At 35.8% G+C, this 22,388-nt stretch overlaps 1 protein-coding gene across 3 annotated transcripts in view; it reads right to left on the reverse strand.

Moving 5' to 3' along the window:
* Positions 1–249: 249 nt before the first annotated feature.
* Positions 250–22,388, reverse strand: part of SMARCA1 (SWI/SNF related, matrix associated, actin dependent regulator of chromatin, subfamily a, member 1) — a 29,445-nt gene continuing 7,306 nt past the window's right edge. Inside the window, exons 4-24 of one of the 3 annotated variants that reach the window (XM_057425089.1) lie at positions 21,697–21,797; positions 21,482–21,582; positions 21,021–21,200; positions 19,901–20,056; positions 19,522–19,653; positions 18,711–18,779; positions 17,827–17,936; positions 16,913–17,139; positions 16,239–16,360; positions 15,683–15,835; positions 14,175–14,307; positions 13,039–13,187; positions 12,289–12,408; positions 11,843–11,953; positions 11,532–11,645; positions 9,007–9,129; positions 7,046–7,178; positions 6,522–6,640; positions 6,121–6,333; positions 1,406–1,516; positions 250–723 (exon numbers count right to left, since the gene is read on the reverse strand). In XM_057425089.1, the coding sequence (XP_057281072.1) occupies positions 652–723; positions 1,406–1,516; positions 6,121–6,333; positions 6,522–6,640; positions 7,046–7,178; positions 9,007–9,129; positions 11,532–11,645; positions 11,843–11,953; positions 12,289–12,408; positions 13,039–13,187; positions 14,175–14,307; positions 15,683–15,835; positions 16,239–16,360; positions 16,913–17,139; positions 17,827–17,936; positions 18,711–18,779; positions 19,522–19,653; positions 19,901–20,056; positions 21,021–21,200; positions 21,482–21,582; positions 21,697–21,797 (2,749 nt within the window). In that variant the 3' untranslated portion in view covers positions 250–651. Of the gene's footprint in view, positions 724–1,405; positions 1,517–6,120; positions 6,334–6,521; positions 6,641–7,045; positions 7,179–9,006; positions 9,130–11,531; positions 11,646–11,842; positions 11,954–12,288; positions 12,409–13,038; positions 13,188–14,174; positions 14,308–15,682; positions 15,836–16,238; positions 16,361–16,912; positions 17,140–17,826; positions 17,937–18,710; positions 18,780–19,521; positions 19,654–19,900; positions 20,057–21,020; positions 21,201–21,481; positions 21,583–21,696; positions 21,798–22,388 lie in introns of those variants that run through there. The other 2 variants (XM_057425091.1, XM_057425092.1) reach the window with 2 other exon arrangements.

The raw sequence follows: 22,388 nt of genomic DNA on the forward strand, positions 1-22,388 counted from the left end.
AGAAAAAAAAAACCAAGTATTTGCTGGCTTTCCTTCTGAACACTTCAGAGAAAAATGTCAATTTAATGCTGACAGCAAACAAGGATGTCAGTCTAATTAGATTTTTTTGTTCTGTCATGCTCCTGATCCCAAGTACTCCTCTGAAAATAATCTGATCAGTGATGAAGGCACAATTATACAAACCTTAACATTCATTCTAAATGTCGCAATGCAAAACAGGAAGAGAGGGGAGGGAGAACAAAGGTGAAGTATATTTCTCTTCAAATAAGTCAGTTTATTTTCCAACAGCCATATAAATTTAAAATATGAAACAACAATAATACAGCTATAGAATCTAGGTTTTCTTTCAAAGCAGCAGCATATAAAACATATAAAAGCTAAAACCTCAGCACAAGCTTCAGAAAAACAAGGACTGAGTGAATTTTGCCGAAGACATGAAACTCACAAAATACAGTACACAAAAATACTGGAATGCATAAGATATAAAGCTACACATTTTAGGTAAAGAAAGACATTGTAAAGGATACAAATTTTGCAAAAGTAAACTGTGGGATTTGGGGGAGTACCATGATTACAAAGAACTTGGCAATTAATACTCGTAGATGGAGAGAAGAACGTGGCAGTTTTATGTTTAGCATTCAATTTTCAGGTTCATGACTTCACTTTCTTGGCATCTTTTTTTCCAGAGTTTTCAGTAGCCAAGTCTGCTTTTCTCTTCTGTGACTAGAAAATGGGGAAGGGAAAATTTATAAATTCAATTAAATGGTGGCATTATAAAAAAGACAAATAATTTGACATACTTCACTATTCAAAAGGAAGATGAGTGACTCCCTCCAATGTACTACCTATTTCAGCTCAGCTTGGTAGGATGTAATGGAAGGGGAAACAAAAATCTCAGCTTTAGACACTTAATTCCACTTCCCCTTCTATCTTTATGAAATCACTACACGGTCTCAATGGTACAGGTACCACACATACCATGAACTGGATTACAAGATCAGGACCTTGACTTATACACAATTCTGTTCTAAAGATTACAACTCTTTAAAATAAAACCACTTATTTCTTCTTCCAGGAACTACTATATGGGGGAGGAATAATGATCAGATTAAATTAAAGGGAACATATGATGTAATATGCAGGTAGAAAGAGGCCAGTGCTATGTCTTCTTGAAGAGTATTCCTCTGCTAATTAAATGACTGGGGGGGGGGGGGAGGGGGCAAAAGCCCCAAAATACTATGAATTGAGAATTACCTACATTAAAAACTAGGACAGTTGTGAACAGACAAATATTTCAGTTTAGTCGTTTATACTGAACCAGTCAGTGCCAATTATCTTTTTCCTTTTCTAACAAAATAATTGAACTTCACTCCACTAGAAGTAAAGTAAGTGCTGTTAAACATACTGCTGTAACTTTTGCTCCTCTCTTCTTCTTTTCAGCTCTTTCTTTCTCCTCAATTTCCATGTTTTCTTTTTCTATTAATGATATGAGAGTATTGCAGCGTCTCTGAAACTCCTAAGGAAACAGACATCAAATTCTCTAAATAAATTACGCAGATTATCTCATTTACATAAATATCTTCAAAATTCTTCAATTCCATCATATTTGTGTTTCCCAAACACTTTCAACATTCATGTACTAGTAAGATTAGCTTAGTTATTGTTCATCTGTCTTTACCTTAGTGCAACCTTCTTTATAAACAGGGAGAGATATTTACTACAATATCCAAATTCCTGACAAGAAGTTTTCAGGATTGCCTGTATCTTCCAAACTGACACCCTAAGATCTTTCATCTTGTTTAGACAAAGCAAACTGTAGCCTGCCAGCACGCTATGCCAGATTTTAGTAAAAGAGGTCTCCAAGTACGTCTTTAAAGCAGAAACAAAAGGGAATTTTTCCTAAAAAAAGGAATCCATCTTAAGGAATACTTTTCTGCAGCACAGACTCGCTTCTTGTGATAAGACACTGTAGAGCTCTAAAAACACGGACAGTCTTCAATTATGACTTCACTGTCGTACTTTTAAGTCAAATAGCACCCAAAAGGTAGAAGGCCCTAAATGCTCTTAGCACTTCCAAGATTCCCAAGCCACCTGAAACTGTTTAAATGTCAAAGGGTCATTTATACATTAAAAAATATTTCAGTACTTTCTATGTACATTGAGAACAGTAATTCCATGGGGTTTCTTTGCAACTCAAAGCAGGAAGCTTTCTTCTCACACAAAAAAAGGTAGAAAAATATGCCTTATCTCTATTAAATTCAATGGAGCAATTTCTGAGCAACAAGCTATCCTAGAATTATCTAACAGCATAAATCTTAACCTGCAACTGGTCCATTTGCAATGAAGTGAACAGGTGACCTTTCCTGATCAGGACTTAGCTCCCATTTCCTCAGCATCTGTAACCTGTATATTGCTCCAACCATCATGTAACATGATGGATAATGATGCAGCCTGCAGACTTTCTTGATCCTGAACGTTATGAAACAGTCACGCATATGACTCATCTTTGAGACATTAATACCCTCAAGCTTAATAACCACATTCCTGTAGTTCTGTGGTTTCCACAGATTCCTCTGCGAAGGGTGCTCCATGGCCTTGGATAAACTCTCTGCAATTCAGAATGGACAGAGAGAATCCTGCCACTGCATAAGTATTTCCTACCATGAAAACCAAATTTCTTCAGGGCATTTTTCTTTACAACTCTCTACTGGAAACCTTGCAGTCTGATATGCACCATTTTGCAAAGAGAGTATTATAAGGAGTCATTCCTACCACACACACGCAAAAGTAACCCCATGCTCCCCCGCCATACAGGTTCAATCATAACAATTAGCGTGCTATGCTTGTGCCCTGGAAGGTGACAGTCCTGCTGGAGCTAAAATACTTCAGCCAACAACAAGAATGCCAAACCCTCAAATTCCACCCACACAACAGCTTTTAAGATAAAAAGGCAACAAGTCTGAGAATACTTTTCAGTGCAAGTCATCCCAACACACATTGAATCCCCAAACAAATGAGAACCTCTAACCCCAACCCCTACACTCTATAGTTGAAGAGATGGTAAGCAGAAGTAGTAGAGAGAGGATTGTCTGTATGTCAAAAGCACTTCACTTAAATTTGCATACACCGAACTCAAAGACTTAGGAACTGTAGGTGAAGACTGATGATAAGCTGTTCCATAATAACAATCAGCTATAACCTTTCTACCATATGAGAAACTGGTTTGTGTTAAATTCAGACAAGCAATTAATCAGAAAGGACTAAGAAATAACCTTGATTCATTTGCCTAAGGCATTAAGAAAAATCATCCTCCTTCCTGCGGAAAAATACTTGCATAAATACATACATTTATTAAAGTGTACAGGTTCATGGTTAGACAATCCAGATGGAGTACTCCAGAACATCTGCCGTGGACAGAGGATGGGCTCAAAAACAATTTTTCTCTGGAGAATCACAGAAGCAGTTGACAGTAAGATGTGACATGCACACAGGTTTCTTCTACACTTACCATCAGAAAGAATCTGCATGATAAACCCCGCACCAAGCTACTGAAATTTCAATATGGACTGATCCATTCCATTTTATTTCTATAAAAATAGACTTAAGAGTTTAAAATGCTTGGCACCTTTAGAGATGAGATTTTATTTAGTGGGGCCTGCTACTTTTCTCTTTAGGATGGAAAGAGATAAAATGTAATTTGCTCACCCTTCATAGCTATAAAGACTAGTATTGCAATAAATAAGATGGGAGCACTGAACCATCAACTTCTGCATGACTGAAGGCAGAGATGCTGACCTGGGAGTGAAAGTAGTCCTAAGCTCTGTCAACAGGCCCGTATATCCCTGTATTTACACAGGAGTCATTTGTCTTACACTGGGTAGAGTTTGCAGAAAGCAAAATGAGAATGTGCATAATTTATGACTTCAGAAAACAGATACATGATTCACTACTGCCAGAATATTTCGCATTCTTCCTGCAAGGCCAGAAATAAAAGAACATAATGACTAAACCTAAAAAAGCAAACCTCTAGGCCTGGTTAAAAAATTAAAAATATGACCATTTTGGGCACTCTCAATCTCTTTGAAAACTTACATTTTGGGTAAACTATCTGGCTTTGGAATAAATAAATGAAGCAGAATTCTTGTTTTCCAAAGAGAAATATTCAGAAGGAGAAGAAACAGAAACAAGATGGAAGATAAATTAACTAGTTATATGGAACTGAAGAGACATCTAGTGGTTAGTAGAACAAAGTTTTCCCAGAGAGCCTGGTAACGTCTTTTCAGAATTATTCTGCCATTTCTCCCTTGTTTTATACCAGTTTGACTGAAAATGTGAATTTCAGTATTCTAAGAATTTTTACCCACTTTCACTGAATTTACTATTTATTCCTTTACAAAGATCTGTATTTATACTTGGTTCATTATCCTTGATACCAAGTGACTTTCCAGCACATTTCTGCATAAAAATACCAAACTGGTACAAAAATGGACCCACAGAAATTAATACTTCCACAAATGTCAGGATATTTGAATACATAAAATGCATCAGAGTTTGGCAGTTACAAATTATGAAACCACATGTATCATGACAATACAGGACACTTAAAATTAAATGCACATAGAAAATTATAAATTACTTTAGCTTGATATTTTCATAACATTCAACTGTGTAACAGCAGAAGAAATGAAATATTAATTAATAGAATTTTAAGAGAAAACACAGGCCAGAAGTTTCACTATATCCCCAGTGCCTCAATTTCAAAATTAGACACCACAGAACATATTCCTGCACTTTAGCAGTAATTCCCACCTCCTTTAAAGAAGAAAGTTATATAGAATATAAGGATCTACAAGATTTCAATGGAATATTTAACTCTACTCAACCTAACTATACATCAACTACTATTAAATGTAGAGCTACATTTTGATTTCTAGTACCCATTTCTATAGTTTACTTAAATGGATTCCTCCACAGACAATTTAAAAGAAACTTTCTAACAGACTAAATATTAGAGGTTTCTCTCTTCAAGGACATAATTTAAAAATACAATATTTCTCCAAACAGACATTTTAGCACGTAAAGCCTGTAATTCTAATTGAGGGCTCACTGCTGTACTATCCAGAAGCACTTTAACTGCTGAAATATCAAGCAGAAATTGTAATGTAATGTAATTACAAGTAGCACTGGGAAAAGAAAATATTCCCACCTGTTAAAATACACATTTTAAATACTTCATGTTTTATTTCTTCTTGGTACCATACCCAGAACTCTGAAAGTACATTTTATAAACAAATCCTGAGGCCAGGAAATGAAAGCAGTAAACAATAAGGCACAAAGGTTCTACAACTGTTACACTGAACTACTAGAAAATCCAGATTTGTGTACGAAGTGGCGTTTAAGTTAAGTGATTGCAGCACTGCATTTAATTTGCTTAGAAGACAACGGGGAGAAACTTTAACAGCTGTATAAGGGACAGTGTGCTCAACTCATTTGTATCAGCCAAGAGCAATGTGGTTTTGTATTAAAGCAGACAGAAAAAAAAAATTAAACTTGTATTATATTCTCTAAGTATTAACAAAGTCTTCAGGAAAGCATGAAAAATGTTCAAGCACTTACATGTGATAATCTTTATTCACTACTACAAATTGCTTCAATGATTCTTATATGAATCAGTAATTTCCTCATGCTTTTAGAAATTAACCACCAATATTAGAAAAACAGTATAGAATTCAGATGTTTTCAGTCTTTAATATTGTCAAATAATTCTGAAAAGCAGTCATTTTATGAGACACTGTTTGACAAAAAATTTAGTTTTACAATAAATGTAACAAGGACATTGGTAAGGATAGTCTACCTCTGCATCAATCCCTTTGGGTAACATGGGACCTCATCCTGGCAGGTTTCCTGAGCTGTTTGTTTCAGCTGTATTGTTTGCTGTACTAAGGGAAAAGTTTATTTCATTAAAAACTAGAAATGAGAATAAAAAATGAAGTTATTCTTCCAGCACTTGTTTCTTAGACATCAATATTCTGGTACAAATCCAGATTTTATGTGATGGCATTTTAAAAAATGGAACCAACTACATGATATATTGGCATAATCCATGTAACTGATACCTACCATGGCAGTTCTAGATTTGATAAACCAGTCAAATCTGAACTGAGGAGCATTGCGCACACACTGCCTTAGTTCTTCGTACACGTTTTCTTTGTCAAAGCCCATCTTGTGCAACATGCATATTAAAAATCTGTCTTCCTCTTCTGTGTAGTTTTTCCCTTTGTTTGTTCCATACTGAATACGCAACTGATGAAAAGGTGCTTTATACCTTGCAATCTGAACGCAAAACAAAAACGAGGACTATTAAATACACGATATTACATCAAGGACTTGTTACATATTAGTGCAGATTATTGGTACGTGGCATATGCTATATAAAATGCTAGAACTCCCATCCCCAACTATTCATTTTCTGAAGGACTTTGGAAGGAGTCAGCTGCAAAACAAAAACCTGCAATGATTACTTTGGCATCGAGAGCTTTCTTGATACTGATCCTCCGCTGAATTCTTGCCTCTCCTCGTTCAATTTGAGCCATAATCCTCTCAATGTCCTGTAGTTCATTACAACGTTCCCAGAAAACAGCTAAAAATGCAAAAGATAATTTGTAAAATGTAATTTTTTTTTTGTGTAAATACAAAAAACAAAGACGCAGTTTGTTTGGTACTAGCTAAAATAGCGTATATACTCACAGCATAAAGAAGCATGTTGCCACTATAAGGCAACTTCATGATTCTACAAGACTATGCTGTCAATGTTAATTAACTATGCCAAGTTCTAAATTTTAACTAAGGAGGGATAAAGGCAGCTGAAGATGTATTTATATGCTGCAAATTCAACCTAACAGAATTTCTGCTGAAAAGAACCATCAGCACTTTAAACTGTTATTCTTATACACATCCAAATTCTACATCTTGTAATTTTAAAAGAACATGCAGCAAAATGATGGTGATGCCACGTTAGTAAGAACCATTTCAAAATATCACAAACCTGAATACTCAATGACCTCCTCAGGTGACTTTCCCTCCACCTCACGGGCAATATTGTCTATATCATCACGGCCATATTTCTCATTAGCCTTAATAAACTGGTTAAAGTCTCTCTTATTCCAGTTTGTAAAACCCTGTGAGCAGCAGGAGATCAAGATATTACCAGGTAGAAGGGAAACATTTTGCAAACTTTTTGTCTTATGCATGTACCATTTGCCACAATTGGCAATGCTTCTACAATGGCACATAATTACGGTGGTTAATGGTCTTTCAGGATTTCCATAAACTTGTACTATCCAGGGTTTATTACTGAATCCTTAATAGTCTAAAAAGTTATTTCTGTGCATGACTCCACATGCATTAGTAAGAACTCTTTAGTCTTCTTTCTTTTTAAACTTTTTATGTGGTATTATTCACCAAAGAAACGAGCTCAGTGACAGGTTACTATAATTTTAAGTCACCCTTCAACAGATATAAGCAACAAATGTCTTTTGTGTATAGGGTGCAGCAATGCAAGTGTCATTAGAAGCTCTTAGAGTAGTGCAAGTATCTAAAGCAAGAGCTCCTACTTTGGACATTTACAAACCTTGAACCAGACAAACAGTTGGATGAAAGCATAAGCATGTCAAGAAATGATCTCTAGTCCAAAAAGCTGCATTCAGATGGAAACTCTATAGCACTGTCAAACAGAAGATTTGTTACGTACTGAAGAAATGAATCCAAAACTGAACAACAGTTAAGTGAGATGCAGGGCACAAAAGCATCATCCAAGAATGAGACATTACTATTTAAAGACAGGGAAAGGAGATAACATGAAGAACAAGCAAACAAACAAGAAAATCACATGCCTGAACAGTGATTTGTAGTGCACTGAGTTTCTTTCATCACGAAATACACCTACAAGGAACTGTCAGTTCTCCACCTGAATAGGGTGGAGACGGACTCTTCATTGGGGACTGCAGTGACAGGACAAGGGGTAACGGGTTAAAATTTAAACAGGGGAAGTTTAGGTTGGATATAAGGAGGAAATTCTTTCCTGTTAGGGTGGTGAGGCATTGGAATGGGTTGCCCAGGGAGGTTGTGAATGCTCCATCCCTGCCAGTGTTCAAGACCAGGCTGGATAAGGCCTTGGGTGATATGATTTAGCGTAAGGTGTCCCTGCCCATGGCAGGGGGGTTGGAACTAGATGATCTTAAGGTTCTTTCCAACCCTAACTACTCTATGATTCTATGAATAAGCTCAATCCACAATCAGCATCTTTACAAGAAGTCAACATACACACAAACTTCTTTTTAATCATTACCAGCAGTACTGACATGCATATCAGCACCAGCTGAAATACTTCCTCCCCTATAAACAGGTGAAATTAATAGTCAAATAGTGACCTTGCAGATTTCCTCACCAGGTACACTACCCCCAGTCCTTTTACAGGAAATATGCCAAATCAGAAAACCCTGTTACTTCGAGACACAGCCTTCTCCTTAACGTTTAGCTTTTAATAAGCTTACTCATCAGGATAACAGTTCAAAAAGCCAAGAAACTAGTATAAAAGGAACATGTCTAACATCCCAACTAGTACAGAATTAATGGATATGACGTGTCTTATGCATCTGTGTAAATAAAGTACATGCTTTAAAGTACAGAGAGGCTTGACCTCTCTGATTAAAACCCTTTTTGATAGAAAACATGCAAGGTAGATATGCATAGGAGAAACCCAGTAAGTGGATCCGCTATACAAGTCCTTGCCTCAGAAATCTTGCAGACGTTCAAGGAAATAGTATGTGAATAAGAAACTTGTTCAACGACAGGAAAGGTCCCTCAAAGCAAAACCAAGCAAAATCATTACATTTCTTCCTTCCGTAGCATCAGTGTAGCTTTCCTGTGCATATTTATCATTATTAATATTTATACTCCATAGTATTAAAAACATAAGATGGAATACTTCAGCTGTTTTTATTTTACCTGTGTAAGAAGCTTTTCTTTCTCTTCAGTTTCCTCAGTATTCAGAGGCATAGACTCATCTATTTTCTTTTGTTCCTCCTTTTGTACCTGAGCTGCATTTGGGAGGTCAGGATTCCTGGGGACCTAAAACCAGGGGATCAATAAGCAATAATGCCGTAACAGTATTAAAGAGACCATGCACTTTTATGTCAACCTTGGTTTACAATTTATAAGCACATTAGATCTGATACCATCCATACCCACTAAGCATTTGTTGTTACAGAATAAAATGGAACAAAACAAAACCAGCACCCCACACTTTGGCTACCCTGAAGAAACCAAACCACCATAAAAGTATTTAGTTACAAAACTGTTCAAAATTGAAAATATCCTCCAAGAGTATCAAATACTGTCATTTATTTATGCTTGCTCCTTCTTGTCTCACAAGTTTCATCTTACTCACCTATAAGTAACAGAAGGGTCTTATTTATTTTTCTTTAAGAAACTTCAGTGAGAAACACTGTATAATACATGTAAACGATATTAAATACTATTAAATATTAAGCACTGATCTGTACAGGTTACCAAATTGTTTTACCTAGATTCAGACCTAGTTGCTTTAACCCCTCCTGCCAAAAGTAGGACTAGATTTTGTCAAACATATGTTATAATTTTGTTACACCCTGTATCCCCCACTTCTACGCATCATAACTTAGGGAAATTGTGAGCAGCAGAGCCTCACCTAGTGTCAGCCATCACAGCTCGCTGATTTCAGTATGACTTTTCATTAACTAAGGATCTGCTCTCTTACATCCAACACCTTATAATTTATGACTACAGTGAAATACTAAGTTCTGACAGGTTTACTATAAAGCTACACACACTGCCAAAGGACGGAGCAGAGAGACACCATGTAGACAAGGCCTACCAACATTTTATCTGTCCCTCTCCACACTGGCACCAATTTAGTATTTGTGACCTTTAAACCATGTACTGCAATTCCATGGCACATAGCAGCAAACAAGTCAGAAAGCAGTAACCAGTTAAGATTTTGTAGACCTTAGGTATTTCTGCAGCAAAAGGCAAAGGAAGTTACAAGCTGGTTTTAATATCTGGCTAAGAACTTTCTTGGCTTGCGTGGTTCAAGTTAACCCTGACACATAAAGCTTGGCTTTTACCTATTTGATACCTTCTGATGTTGCTTATGGCAGTCTTCAGTTTTAATAAACTCTCTTCGGATGGAAAGCTATACTTCTGTTTCAAAGCAGAAAAAACTTAATCACATTTATCCCTTCCACCACCATTGAACAGTCATACTAAGTTTTTAAGATAGCAAGTATTCAGGTTTGACCTATCTAGTTGGACAGATTTCATTAACAGGACTGAAACACCTCTCTCTTTACAGGCATGCTCTCAACATTACCAATTCCCTCAGCCTTATTTGTTGAAGTATTAATTGAATAATTTCTTTCCCTAAGCTAATTACACTTCCTTTAATTCTTATTATCTTAATTCTACTCTGCCATCCACATAAAGTTCTTCTTGCTTCAAACTAGATTCCTAAGACAGCTTCTGCTTTTCCTTAAAAATTTATTTTGCTAATATTAATTCTACTCTTTGGCAACACCAATTTCCTATCTGTTGCTTCATATGACAAGTTTACGTTCTCCAACACATTTTATACGTGACTTCTTGCTGCAATCTGCCAAGAAACATGAGGCTTTTCAAACTAAGTTACATGTCTGCAAGTAGGGGATCCATTTGATTTACTCAGCCAATACTGGCACAAGTAATGAAAAGCAACATCAAAACAGAATCTTGTGTTCAGTGCTTGTCCAGTATGTCAGCAGGAAAGCAGAAGAAATTTAGCTAAGGCACAGTAGGAAGAGTTAAATAAGGTAAGTCTGTCGTCTCATTTTCTTTTTAGAGTAGTAATACATTCAGACTTCTCCACACTTTCTAACATTTTATCCCAGCAAAACGCAAGGAAAATTGCTGTCACTTTACTTACCTTCATATCAACATAAAGTCAACTCCAATATTACTTTAAGCTACTTCCTGCCTTTCTGCACAAGATATACAAAAGCTCTAACACAAAGAAAAAAAAAAAAAAAATCATATCCTGGAAAGCGATCTTGTATTTGCCAAAAATCATTTTTCCCCCTTAGACCTCACCTCACACTTCTGGTTTTGAGAAGAAGTATATGAAGCATCAGAACTGTCACTTTTTTCTACCCTATTTCCTTGCCAGGAACCCACCAGAAAACATAAAGCTACACAGATATGAAGTTTTTAATGAAGGAAGGAATTGCAGATTATTTTTTACTGTTCCACTGCAGAAAAGAAACAGGAGAATGGGGGTTTTAAGCTATTTCCTTCACAAAGAGAAGCACATTGCAAAAAATAAGACCAGAATAATACATATTTTTCAGCTGCTGTCTCACTGACTTCATTTAGCTACTGTCAGGGTTGCAGTAAATCCATAAAGAATACAAATACATTTCACTAATTTGAAGAGGGGGAAAAAAACAAACCAGAAGCATTACCTTATATCCTATAGTCTTACGATAATACAGAATTTCTTTTTCCAGAAGTTCAAATAACCGTGGTGGAAAAAACTGGAAATCCTGAATATTTGGTTGTTTTGGAGGTCGAGGAGCCTTCAAAAATACATTAACAATATATGTTTGATTTCTGTGCAATTAAACTGCCAAAATTCAGCAGCATTGGCAACCTATCCCTTTGTAAATACATGCATTTTATTACCAGCACAGGGTGAAGGCTGGGGATGCAACACAGGAGAGAAGAAGAGCAGAAGACCAATATAAAATGCTGTCTATACTTGCCAACTTCTTACCTTTGGGACTTTGGGCTCGCTGACTCGTAGGGCTTCTCTGAAATATGCATCGACTGCATAATTAGCTTTGCGTTCTCGTTTGGGAGGCTCTATCCATTCCATCATGCTTAGCTACATGCAGTATAGAATAAAAAAAGTAAAGTAACTGTATGCTTTCCTAAAGTCACAAAAATAATGACCAATGTGGCACTGCAAAACAGAAACAGATTTTTGCACAGCAAATCTAATCGTTGTGCTCAATTTGGATACTATAAGAGCTCAAAAATAAGCCAGCAATTATACCCGATTATAACATGTATTAAATTTAACGAAAATTCAGAATATTGATGATTCTGCAGAGCCAAGAGAATTTTTCAGTAGCTCTAACCTTTAGAGCCATAAAATTTCTACTGTGGCCTTTATGCTTGACTCTAACCTCATCTTAAAAGACTTTGGGAAAAAATTACCTTTTGTTTCTCTCTATAATCTTCACCTTCGAAGTTGTATAAACTCATTTCTGTGTCCATCGTGAAATTTCGTAAGGAGCTCTCTCCCATTTTCTGCAATCGTTCATTCATTTCAGCTGTCTAGAAGCACAAGAAGATACTTTCAGGCTCACTCAAGCCAGGCTCTTCTGAAAAAAATCAGCTTGCAGCATTATTAAAACATTCCTAGTGTCTTTTTCCAATTCAAACTTTTCTTTACATTTTTCTTTTAACAAGAGACACCCATGACACTTTTCAATTTTGAACAATCTGACTCCAAGACTTTCCATTAAACTAAATTTATTATGCAGGAATGTAGCCCTACAACTGCATCACTTAACTTTTACATTTAAATTCAATTTATGCCCAACTCTTTGGAACTGAAATGGCAGTTCGTTTTTCCATACAGCTACCTATTCCCTAATAAAGTTCCGTACAGGTTTTGAGTACATTTAGACACGAATTACGTCACTTATTGCTGGCATAAAATTAACATCTTTTTTAAAGACCATGAAACAAACAGCGCCTGAGATGCGGTGCACCCAGTCTGAAATAATTATAACTCACTCATTCTACTCTTCAAAATTTTCATAAGCCATAAAATATTTATGAACAATAAAGTAATAATCAGGCATAAAATATATTTACATAACCAGATTTCGTTTCTATTTTGTGCACATATATATTTAATGTTTGACACCCTTCAAATTCCATATGGAACTGTTCTCTAACCTTCTTTTCACCTCTTTCTAAAATAGTGTTTATATCTTCTTCTGTCAGCTCACTATCTTTGGAAGCAAAAACATGCGTGGCTCCATGCCGGATCATCTGCAGCATTTCATCTTTCGCCAGTTTGTTGGATTGCTGGTCTATGAGCCTTCCTAAAATTAGAAGAAACATATTGAAAGTTACAATACAAGAGTTCGAGCAGGACCATGCAAGCAGTAGAATTTTTTTTTAGTTCACTGGCAAAACAAGAAAGGAAAATCATAAGAACCATACAGGCAAAAAAAATTAATTTCACTTTAGCTGAAAACAGCCAGAAATCAGGAACTTGAGGGGAAATAAATAAAATAAATAAAAACTAAAAATAAAATTAAAAAGCAAAGAGAAAACCCAATGAAACTTTAGATTAAGATGTAACAAAGGATGTTTCATATTCAGATGATCCAAATTTTATGTTTAAGATTTTATTCTTACAAGCTTAGCTGAACTTTTAAAATCAAACCCTTATTTCAAGCTGAAAACTGACAAAGTATTCTGTAGTAACCACTAAGAACTGCTACAGTCACTTCACTGATTACAACCCAAATCTCTGCATATTCTTCCCAAAATTCTAGTTTCTGTCCCAAAAAATTCACTTCTTATCTCTTCAACAAACACCAATATTTTGATCAGCATCCTTACAATAGCACATCTTTTTGGAAATACAACCAACCTTCAAAACTCAGCTTGAAAACCTTAAGTTTTTGTGAAACTATTTTTCCAAGAGCTTCTAAACAAAGACACACAAAGTAGCTTTTATATTCAATAAATTCAGATGTAATTATTTTTAGCTGTCAAACAATATCTTTTTTTTCTTTTTTAGCATATCCCAAGTATCATCTATTCAGCTGTAGTTTGCTTTCCTCATTTAGAGTTTTCGTGTAAGTCTATGCCCATGTTATTTAGGCAAACATTTTTTTTTCAACATCTTCAGCTGAACAAGTGCATAACTTACACATTATAGTTTCTTTAGTTGATTGAGTGTACTGCTATTATACACAAGGCCTGCATTCTCTCATACTGTACATTTGTACAGTTAGTTAACCCATACTTTCAGGGATTGAACAACTGTGTTGCAGACAAACATATATAGCAGTTGATACCTTGTTGTATAACTATAGAGTCCAGCCTCAGTTTTATTTCAGCTCTTTCTACAATCCTCTCTTCAACAGTATTATCAGTGATTAGTCGAAACACCCGTACTGGTTTCTTTTGACCAATACGATGCGCACGATCCTAACAAACATAAATCAATGAGTGTTCAGCAACAAAAACTCACAAGCAATAGACAGTTAGCTTGCAGAAACAACAGACTGAAACTAGCATAGATTTCTTGGTTCCTTGCTTATTCAAAAGTATATGAAAATGTAAAACCAGTATAGCAATATTTACTTATATCTGGCTATTACACCTTTTAAGTTTAGGTAATTCAATAGCAATAAACACATCTATCTCATTGTAAATGAACACGACTGAATGTCTGTCTAGACTGCAGCTGGGAAAGTGGAAATACAGCAGTATATATACACAAACATCTGCCCTGCTTTCAAACTCCTTCTCCCACTTGACATAAGTACTGAAACTTTTACATCCCTAGCCTGAGCATATGAATTCCATGGGCAAAGTCCATGCAGCCACAGCTTCAATACTGTAGTTGTCCCAAGCTAACTACAGTGAAGCATCAATACACAGTTCATAGAGCTCATGTACAATACACAGCAAATGAAGTCATACAACCAACATGCTATATTTATTCGTAACAAAACTTGTGTTTATTCTCTCTGGAAAACATGAATATTATTTTGTCCTCTTAAATAAAAAAAAGTTAAACTGGCCTTCAAGCTTGTTGGTACGAGGATTTTCTGACTGTCTTTATGACTCATGTCATTAAATCTTTTACTGCTCTGCATAATATTCTTTTCTTCCTGAAAATCCTACTAAAGCTCACAAATCACACTCATCAGTCTCCAGGAAGTCAACGTGCATATCAAAATTTACTCACAGTAAATACCTGATGTGTTCAAGCTCATTAAAGCAATCAAAAAACCCCCACAACAATAAAACAAATACCCTGACCCCCAATCATGCAAGAATGATCATGTGATATTATTCCACATGAAAAATCATAGACTTGATTTTTTGATATTCAGCACTTGGAAACAGAATTTAGTATGTGTAACCCAAAGACAATGTGCTGTGTTTTTTTTCCCCCTGGTATCATCACCAAATGATTTTACACTCACGCAGAAACAAGGTGGATTGCAAAAGCAAAAGGGAGGAATAAAAAGCTGCATGCTTTTAATTCTTTGCTATTATTAACAGCCCTCTGTTCTTTGTTTACTGTTGTCTCCTGGAAATGCAAAATTAAGAGTAATTCTACAGCTAAATAATATTGATACAGCATTTCGACAAAGTAATCTTACTCAATCATAAAATAAAGACATTTATAGAGAAAAATCTACAGTTTCTTCCGCAATTCTGTTCATGCACTGTTTATTCCGTTCCTTAGTTTCCTGGTAGTTAATACAAAATGAACAACAAAAAATCCAAGTTCTGCAGACACACAAGATAGAACAACCTTAAATAAATGCATGTTATGGAGTTAACTCACCATGGCCTGCAGATCTACTTGAGGATTCCAATCTGAATCATAGAGAATAACCACATCAGCAGTTGCCAAATTAATTCCAAGGCCTCCAGCTCTGGTACTCAGCATGAAAATGAATTTACTGCTGTTGGGAGCATTAAATGTGTCTATTGCTTCCTAACAAAGATAAATAAATAAATAAAAGATCATTGAAGCATCACAGTTTTCAAACAAGCTTCCAATATGCTGGTGGCTTTTCAATGAAATTTCCTGAAGTTTATAGAATTTTCATACCAAAACCAGTTTTCTACAGAAGTAAGAAACTGTAAGTTTGTACAGGTGGAAAAAAAGTCCATTCCAAGTCCACAAAATTACATTTTTCATTTAGCTGAGAAATGAATGAAGCCTACTTTACGGCGGACTTTGGTTAATAAAAACATACCCGTATCAGCCTTCCGAAACTGTAGCATTTTTGTTTTACTTTGAACAATCATGTAGCTACTTACACATATGTAAATAACTTCTTAATAACCTAACACATAAACCAAAGACATTTCTTGTTTATATACAACTTTCTCACCTCTCTTTCTTCATGTGGCGTCTGTCCATCCAGCCGGCAGTACTCGTAACCACGCCACATGCAATAGTCTTCCAAAATATCCAGTAAGCGAGTCATCTGACTGAAAAGTAGAACTCTGGAACCTGACAGAACACCACAGAAGATTTTATGATTGGTTTTATGTTTTCACATTGATCTTAACACACAGCCTACCATAGAGCGCGAGTAAAAATGTATGTGAAATATTCTGTACTATATCTAACTTACTCAAATCCGTCTTTCTTCCACAGAGTTACTTTACTGGTATTGATTTAACTTCAGGTTATTTGATAATTAATACAAAAGAAAAACACAGCTGAAGAAACAGTAACACTTAAAACCATGGTAAGATAATTAACTGGCAACTGAAGCACACAAGCTAATCCTCTCATCAGAAATTTTCTTGAAGACAGCAAAAGCGAGGCTCTGCTCTTCCTTTCCTACTGCTTCTCCATGTTTTTAGTCTTCCTCATCATTCCTGTAAGACCTCTTTCCTTCCATCTGTTCAGATGTACAGAAAAACGATTATCACCTTGAACCTCACTGACAGTAATGAATATATGCCCTGGAGTCCAAACAAGAATAAGTCTATGTTTAAAAGGTAGTTTTACTTACAACGAGCATTCAAATCACTGCTGTTCATAAATGGTACTCACCTTGCTCTCTGAGTTTTGCCAGCAGTTTATCCAGAACTAACATTTTACCACTGTTAGTGATGAGATGTGTGTCAGTGGTGTAAGGAGGGCCCGGCTCAGCACCATCAAATAGGTAAGGATGGTTACAGCATTTCCGCAGCTGCATCAGAATATTCAGCAGACGCATCTTATCCATTTTCCCAGCTGAATTCAGGATATCAATGTCTTTCATCAGGATCCTTGTATACCTGAAGTTTTACAGGCAATTTTGAACAACTCTCAGTTTGTATTTGGTATTTAAAACATGAATAAAACCCTGCAATAACTCAGTTACTTATTTCTGGATGTGGGAGTTTCACTTATAATAATGAACTATACTATTATGAAACTTCGTGAAAATGTCTGGCCAATAATAAGGATTTATAAATCCATATACACGAAAGACAATTTGTCTGTGAATGACAATGGCTTGTCATTTACTATGTTATCTTACACTTCCATTGTAGGACTACAAAGTAGATTAAATATATCATTTGACTGAAGCTGCTAAATTGACCTGGCTCCTTTTCTCACATCTCTTCTGGGTTTGTGGCTCCTCAAGATTTTATTTTAATTTCAACTCAGACTTTTACTGGTGCATACATACTTGGAACAATGGAGGAAAACTTAGTAGGCACATGTTCTTTCAAATTAAATTAAGGAAGGAAAAGAAGTTTCTGCTTTCTTCCTCCCAACCCCTTTCATTACCCTTCCTGAGCTCTTCGTAACTCGTGCATCTTTAAAAAGAAGCCCCAAAGACACCTATAAATAGACTTCTCCATCTGACTGTCTTAACATGCAACTAAAAGGAGAAAAAAAAACAAGAAGTCAGTGTCAAGAGCTGTAGTGTTCTTTCACAGAAAACAATCTTACTTTGCAGGATGTAAAGAACTTACCATTCCCTCTGCATTTTGCTGAGCCCAAGATAAATTTTTACTTCCTTCTTTGGAGGCAAACTCTTTTCTACTTCAGCTTTTATGCGACGTAATAAAAATGGCTTCAAAACCTACATAAATTAAGAGGTTTTCCAAAGATAAATTTACAAAAGTGATTGCCTCAAATACAAAATGAACAGATTCAGTTATCTGATATTTATTCAGAACTATCAGCAACTCTTGTCATGGTGACTCCTTCAGGAAAATTCTGCTGAATTCTGCAAAATAAAGCTATTCACTAATAGGCTAAGCTCACACATAAGTAACACTACGTAATGAGTGCCATATTCATTCTAAGAAAGGGCCAAACCCATGAGCTTATAAAATCTACTTACTACCTTTTAACATAAGCTGCTTCATTTTCATCAGCAGTATACACAAAATTCATAGTTCAAAGATAAGGCATGTATGTTGTATTTCCACCTGATTTGATTTGTTACTGTATGAGGAAAAATATCTTTTATCTCATGCACAGTAAAACGAAGGTAAAGGTATGGCTTTTTTCAGGCTAGCACGACACGTGTATCAATATCTTGTTCTCAGTAAATAACTGGTTTCAAAAAGATGCCAAAATTATTCATTTTCACATTTTAAATATAAATTTTGTCTGCTTCAAACAAATGTTGCAAAACATATGTTTTGTAACAAACCTAATGTCACAAAAAGCATCTGTAACAGTGAATTCCAATATTTAATTCATGAAAATTCTGCCAGGCATTTCTGTAACTAAATACCTTCATATTCATCTTCTCAACTTGGAGATGAAGGGAGAAATAATCTGTTGGGGGTTCTTTTTACACTGAGTATGCTATTGACAACATGTGATTACAGCTTTAATTACTTACAGCATGAAGTCTTTCCACAAGTTTCTGATCACCAAGACAATTTTTAGTGTCGAACCATGAGTCAAAATCCTGTAGTGAGAAACGGCACAATTGTATGAACAGTTTATCATCTGTAGTTTTAACAGACTCATATTGCCTCTCTCTCACTCCAGCTGAGTGGTGTCAATCTTCAGACATATGACTTCTACAACTGAAAGAAATTCTGTGCCAGCTCCCCATCATGCTGTAACTTTCAAAGCAGCCGAGTAACTCCACAGACAAAAGTACTACTACCCTGCTTAATTTACAATGGCTTTCCATGCTCATCACTGCAGTGTCCAAGTTCTTCTCGTTAATAATTGTGTAATGATGTGGCAAGAAGGAAAAAAAAAAACAAACAGAATCTTTAAATAAAAGAGATGGACAAAGCAAAACCAAGAGAAGCAAGCAGTACAAGAAACATTAATGGTAACAGAGAAGAAAGATTACTTGAATTCTAAATGAAAAAAAAAGGCTTATGCATATTTGGATGCTTCATATTCTTCATTCTGCATTGCCTTCACAAATTTTGTTCCACTTTAAATAGTTCAAGAATTATGCAAAGTATTAAATTTGCTATTATTTGTGTGAGACATCGGCACTAACAGAACGCACTGTTTCAACTAAGTAGAGCAAAAAAGTACTCTACAGTTAGGTAAGCCACAGAGCTTCTATTGAATCCAGGTCTTTCACATTACATCTCTTACAAGGCTGGTCTTTCTTCTCTTCTGCAGATAGCAGCCTGGGAATCAAAATAAAAAGAACAAAACAGTAATTCCAAACCTCAACTTACATCTGCAGAATTGAAGACATCAGGTAAAAGAAAATTGAGCAATGCCCACAGTTCGTGGAGGTTATTCTGTAAAGGAGTTCCTGTAAGCAGCAATCGATTTGTTGTCTTGAACTCACGTACTATCTCTGACAGCTAGAAATACAACAAATATTTATCATCATCACGTACACTTAAGCACAATTAACTTTGTCAGTTTCTGAGACTTGAAACAGTATCAGCTAAATTTAAAGACAGTGAGTTACCTACAAAATGCACGTTTACCACCCAACAGTTTACCACTTACATTTGAGAAAACTCCACACCTAACAAAATCTGCTCAAATGAGGTGGAAACTTTTGTGTCAAATTATCTTCAACATAGCAAATAATTCTGAACTTACTTTTGACTTCTCATTCTTTATTCTGTGGGCTTCATCAATTACCAAGTACCTCCAGTTAAATTTTTTGAAGACAGATTTCTCTTTAATCACCATTTCATATGATGTAACACAAACATCCCATTCACCAGGCATCATAACATCACGGATAAAAGCAGCCTAAAGCAGAACAATGGAATTAATAAACATTTATAAATATCATCAACTTATATGTAATTCAGTGAATCCAATTTCTACCAATATTACTAATTCACTAAGCTAGCACTCAGAAGATGACTCTGAAACATCCTTTCAGTAACTGAAAGTTACTGTAACAAAAGCCTTCAATTCTTTGTACTTTAAGGCACAGACAGAGCATCAGCTGGGGTTACAAAACACTTATTTTCTCCTATTCAAAATTAAGTATTTACTCTTCAGCATAATTTTTCTGTAATTTAAATACAGTACATGTTACAAATAGGGGAAAAACCCACTAAACTCACTAGTCCAAAGATATGATCCACAAAAAGCCAATTTATGCAGCATACTCCCATCTCCACTCTTTATAAAAGACCTCCCTTCTCTGTCCCATCTCTGTTTTGTAAGGGATACATACCTAAGCATATAGATCCTTTTACATGAAAGGATATCACCTTAATCAAAAAGCCACACATGCAGGTCTCCAAGAACTTAGTAGTGTACACAGATCACCCCAGCAATTAGGACTAACAGAACTGTTCAGGTCTGCAGCCTTGAAGAGCTACCCAATAAAGCTGCACAATACGATGCACTGATTTACAAAATGAATGAACACTGTCAAAATGAAATATAGAAGAGAAAAAAAAAATAGGTGCAAAAATCAAAGAGGAAGACAACAGAAAAAGAGGTCAGACAGCTTCCTTTGATCCCAGCCTATTATTTTCCCTACTGTCGTGGTTTAAGCTCAGATGGTAACTCAAAACTATGTAGCCGCTCACTCACTCCCCCGCATTTTCTCCTCAGTTACAAGCATAACATTTTTTATTTTCAAGGCTAATACAGTTAAAGATGACTAAAATACTGTAATTAAGTAGCTCAGGCAGAATTCCACATAGCCAAATGTGGGGTTTTGACAAATAATATCTTTGAAATGTAGAGCACTTACTCTGGCATCTTTATCTCCAATAAGGCAAACAGCACGTAACGATGGAACCCAGCGTTTGAATTCATTCATCCAATTATGCAAAGTTGATTTTGGAACCAGGACCATGTGAGGCCCAGGAATGTTTCGGTAATGCTTCAGATAGCCTAATAATGCTATTGTTTGCAGAGTCTTACCAAGGCCCTGCATTGACAAAGAAGTGGGGGGAAAGAAACATGCTGAAATACCATAGAGATAGTTTCAAACAATCTTCTTACTACATAATTCTGCCACTTAAGTTGTTGAAAGCAAACTACACAGCTAAAGTTTGCAATACAATTTCTTTCACTGCATTACAAATCCAGTTGTGAAAAATCTGTTGTAGAATGATGCATACTACTGCATGTAGTTTGAATACTATAGGCATTTTAATGATGAATTTTGCTAAGCAATTACTACAAAAATTCCAGAAGATTACTGCTTACCATTTCATCTGCCAGAATGCCATTGACACCATTTTCATACAATGATATCATCCAGTTCAAACCTCTAACCTGATAATCTCTTAGTGTTCCTCCTTTCACATCTGTAAATGCAAGATTCCTCTAAGTAGAGAAATACTAAGTGGAAATTTTAATTACAATCTGCTCAGATTTTAATTGCATCAAAGCAATCAGAAAGTTGTCAATACAACACTTACATGAAGGAGACTCCTCAAATCGAATACACACATTAGATGTTTTTCGACTCTCTGACAACAGTTCTTCATCTTCTTCTTGCTCCGTGCGCCTGTGACGGTAACTGAAGGAGGAATCCAAGATTCGTGTTTATAGGAAATAATTGCAAAAAAAAAACTATAAAATCAAGAGAGAAAAATTGTAACAGAAACAATCACTGATCTACAATTTGTGTGTTCTAGTACCCTGACCAAAATCATATCCTGTAAATAAGGTGTTCCTTATGGCTCAATCCAGCTTTAATAGGACTCCATATGAAGCCCTCTCCTCCAGAGCCATAACGACACTCTGACAAAAAGTACTGTGATTTCTCCAAGGCACTTTTTAATGAGCAACACAGAAATATAAGACACATATCCATGGTTGCCTTAGAATCAATTCCTTGGTAACTATATAATTCAGTAGAATCACATATTCAGCTAAAAAGAATAAAAAAATAGAAAATACCATTTTGTAAATGTTCCAAAAACTAGTTGCTTGCTATTACAAGACCCCTCAGAAACACTACATGCAGGCTATGCCTGCATTATTAAAAGAGACATGGTGGATCAAGACAATTGGTGCTGAGGATCCAGTATCAGCACTACATGTGCATTGTCATGTTTTGACTTGGTCTAACTCCACTCTGGCCCCATCAATACGTCTGCTAGCAATT

Source organism: Pezoporus wallicus, unplaced genomic scaffold, assembly GCF_028554395.1.
Source record: "Pezoporus wallicus isolate ANWC-B61680 ecotype Strahan unplaced genomic scaffold, APGP_CSIRO_Pwel_v1 scaffold_6445, whole genome shotgun sequence".
Classification (NCBI taxonomy): Eukaryota; Metazoa; Chordata; class Aves; order Psittaciformes; family Psittacidae; genus Pezoporus; species Pezoporus wallicus.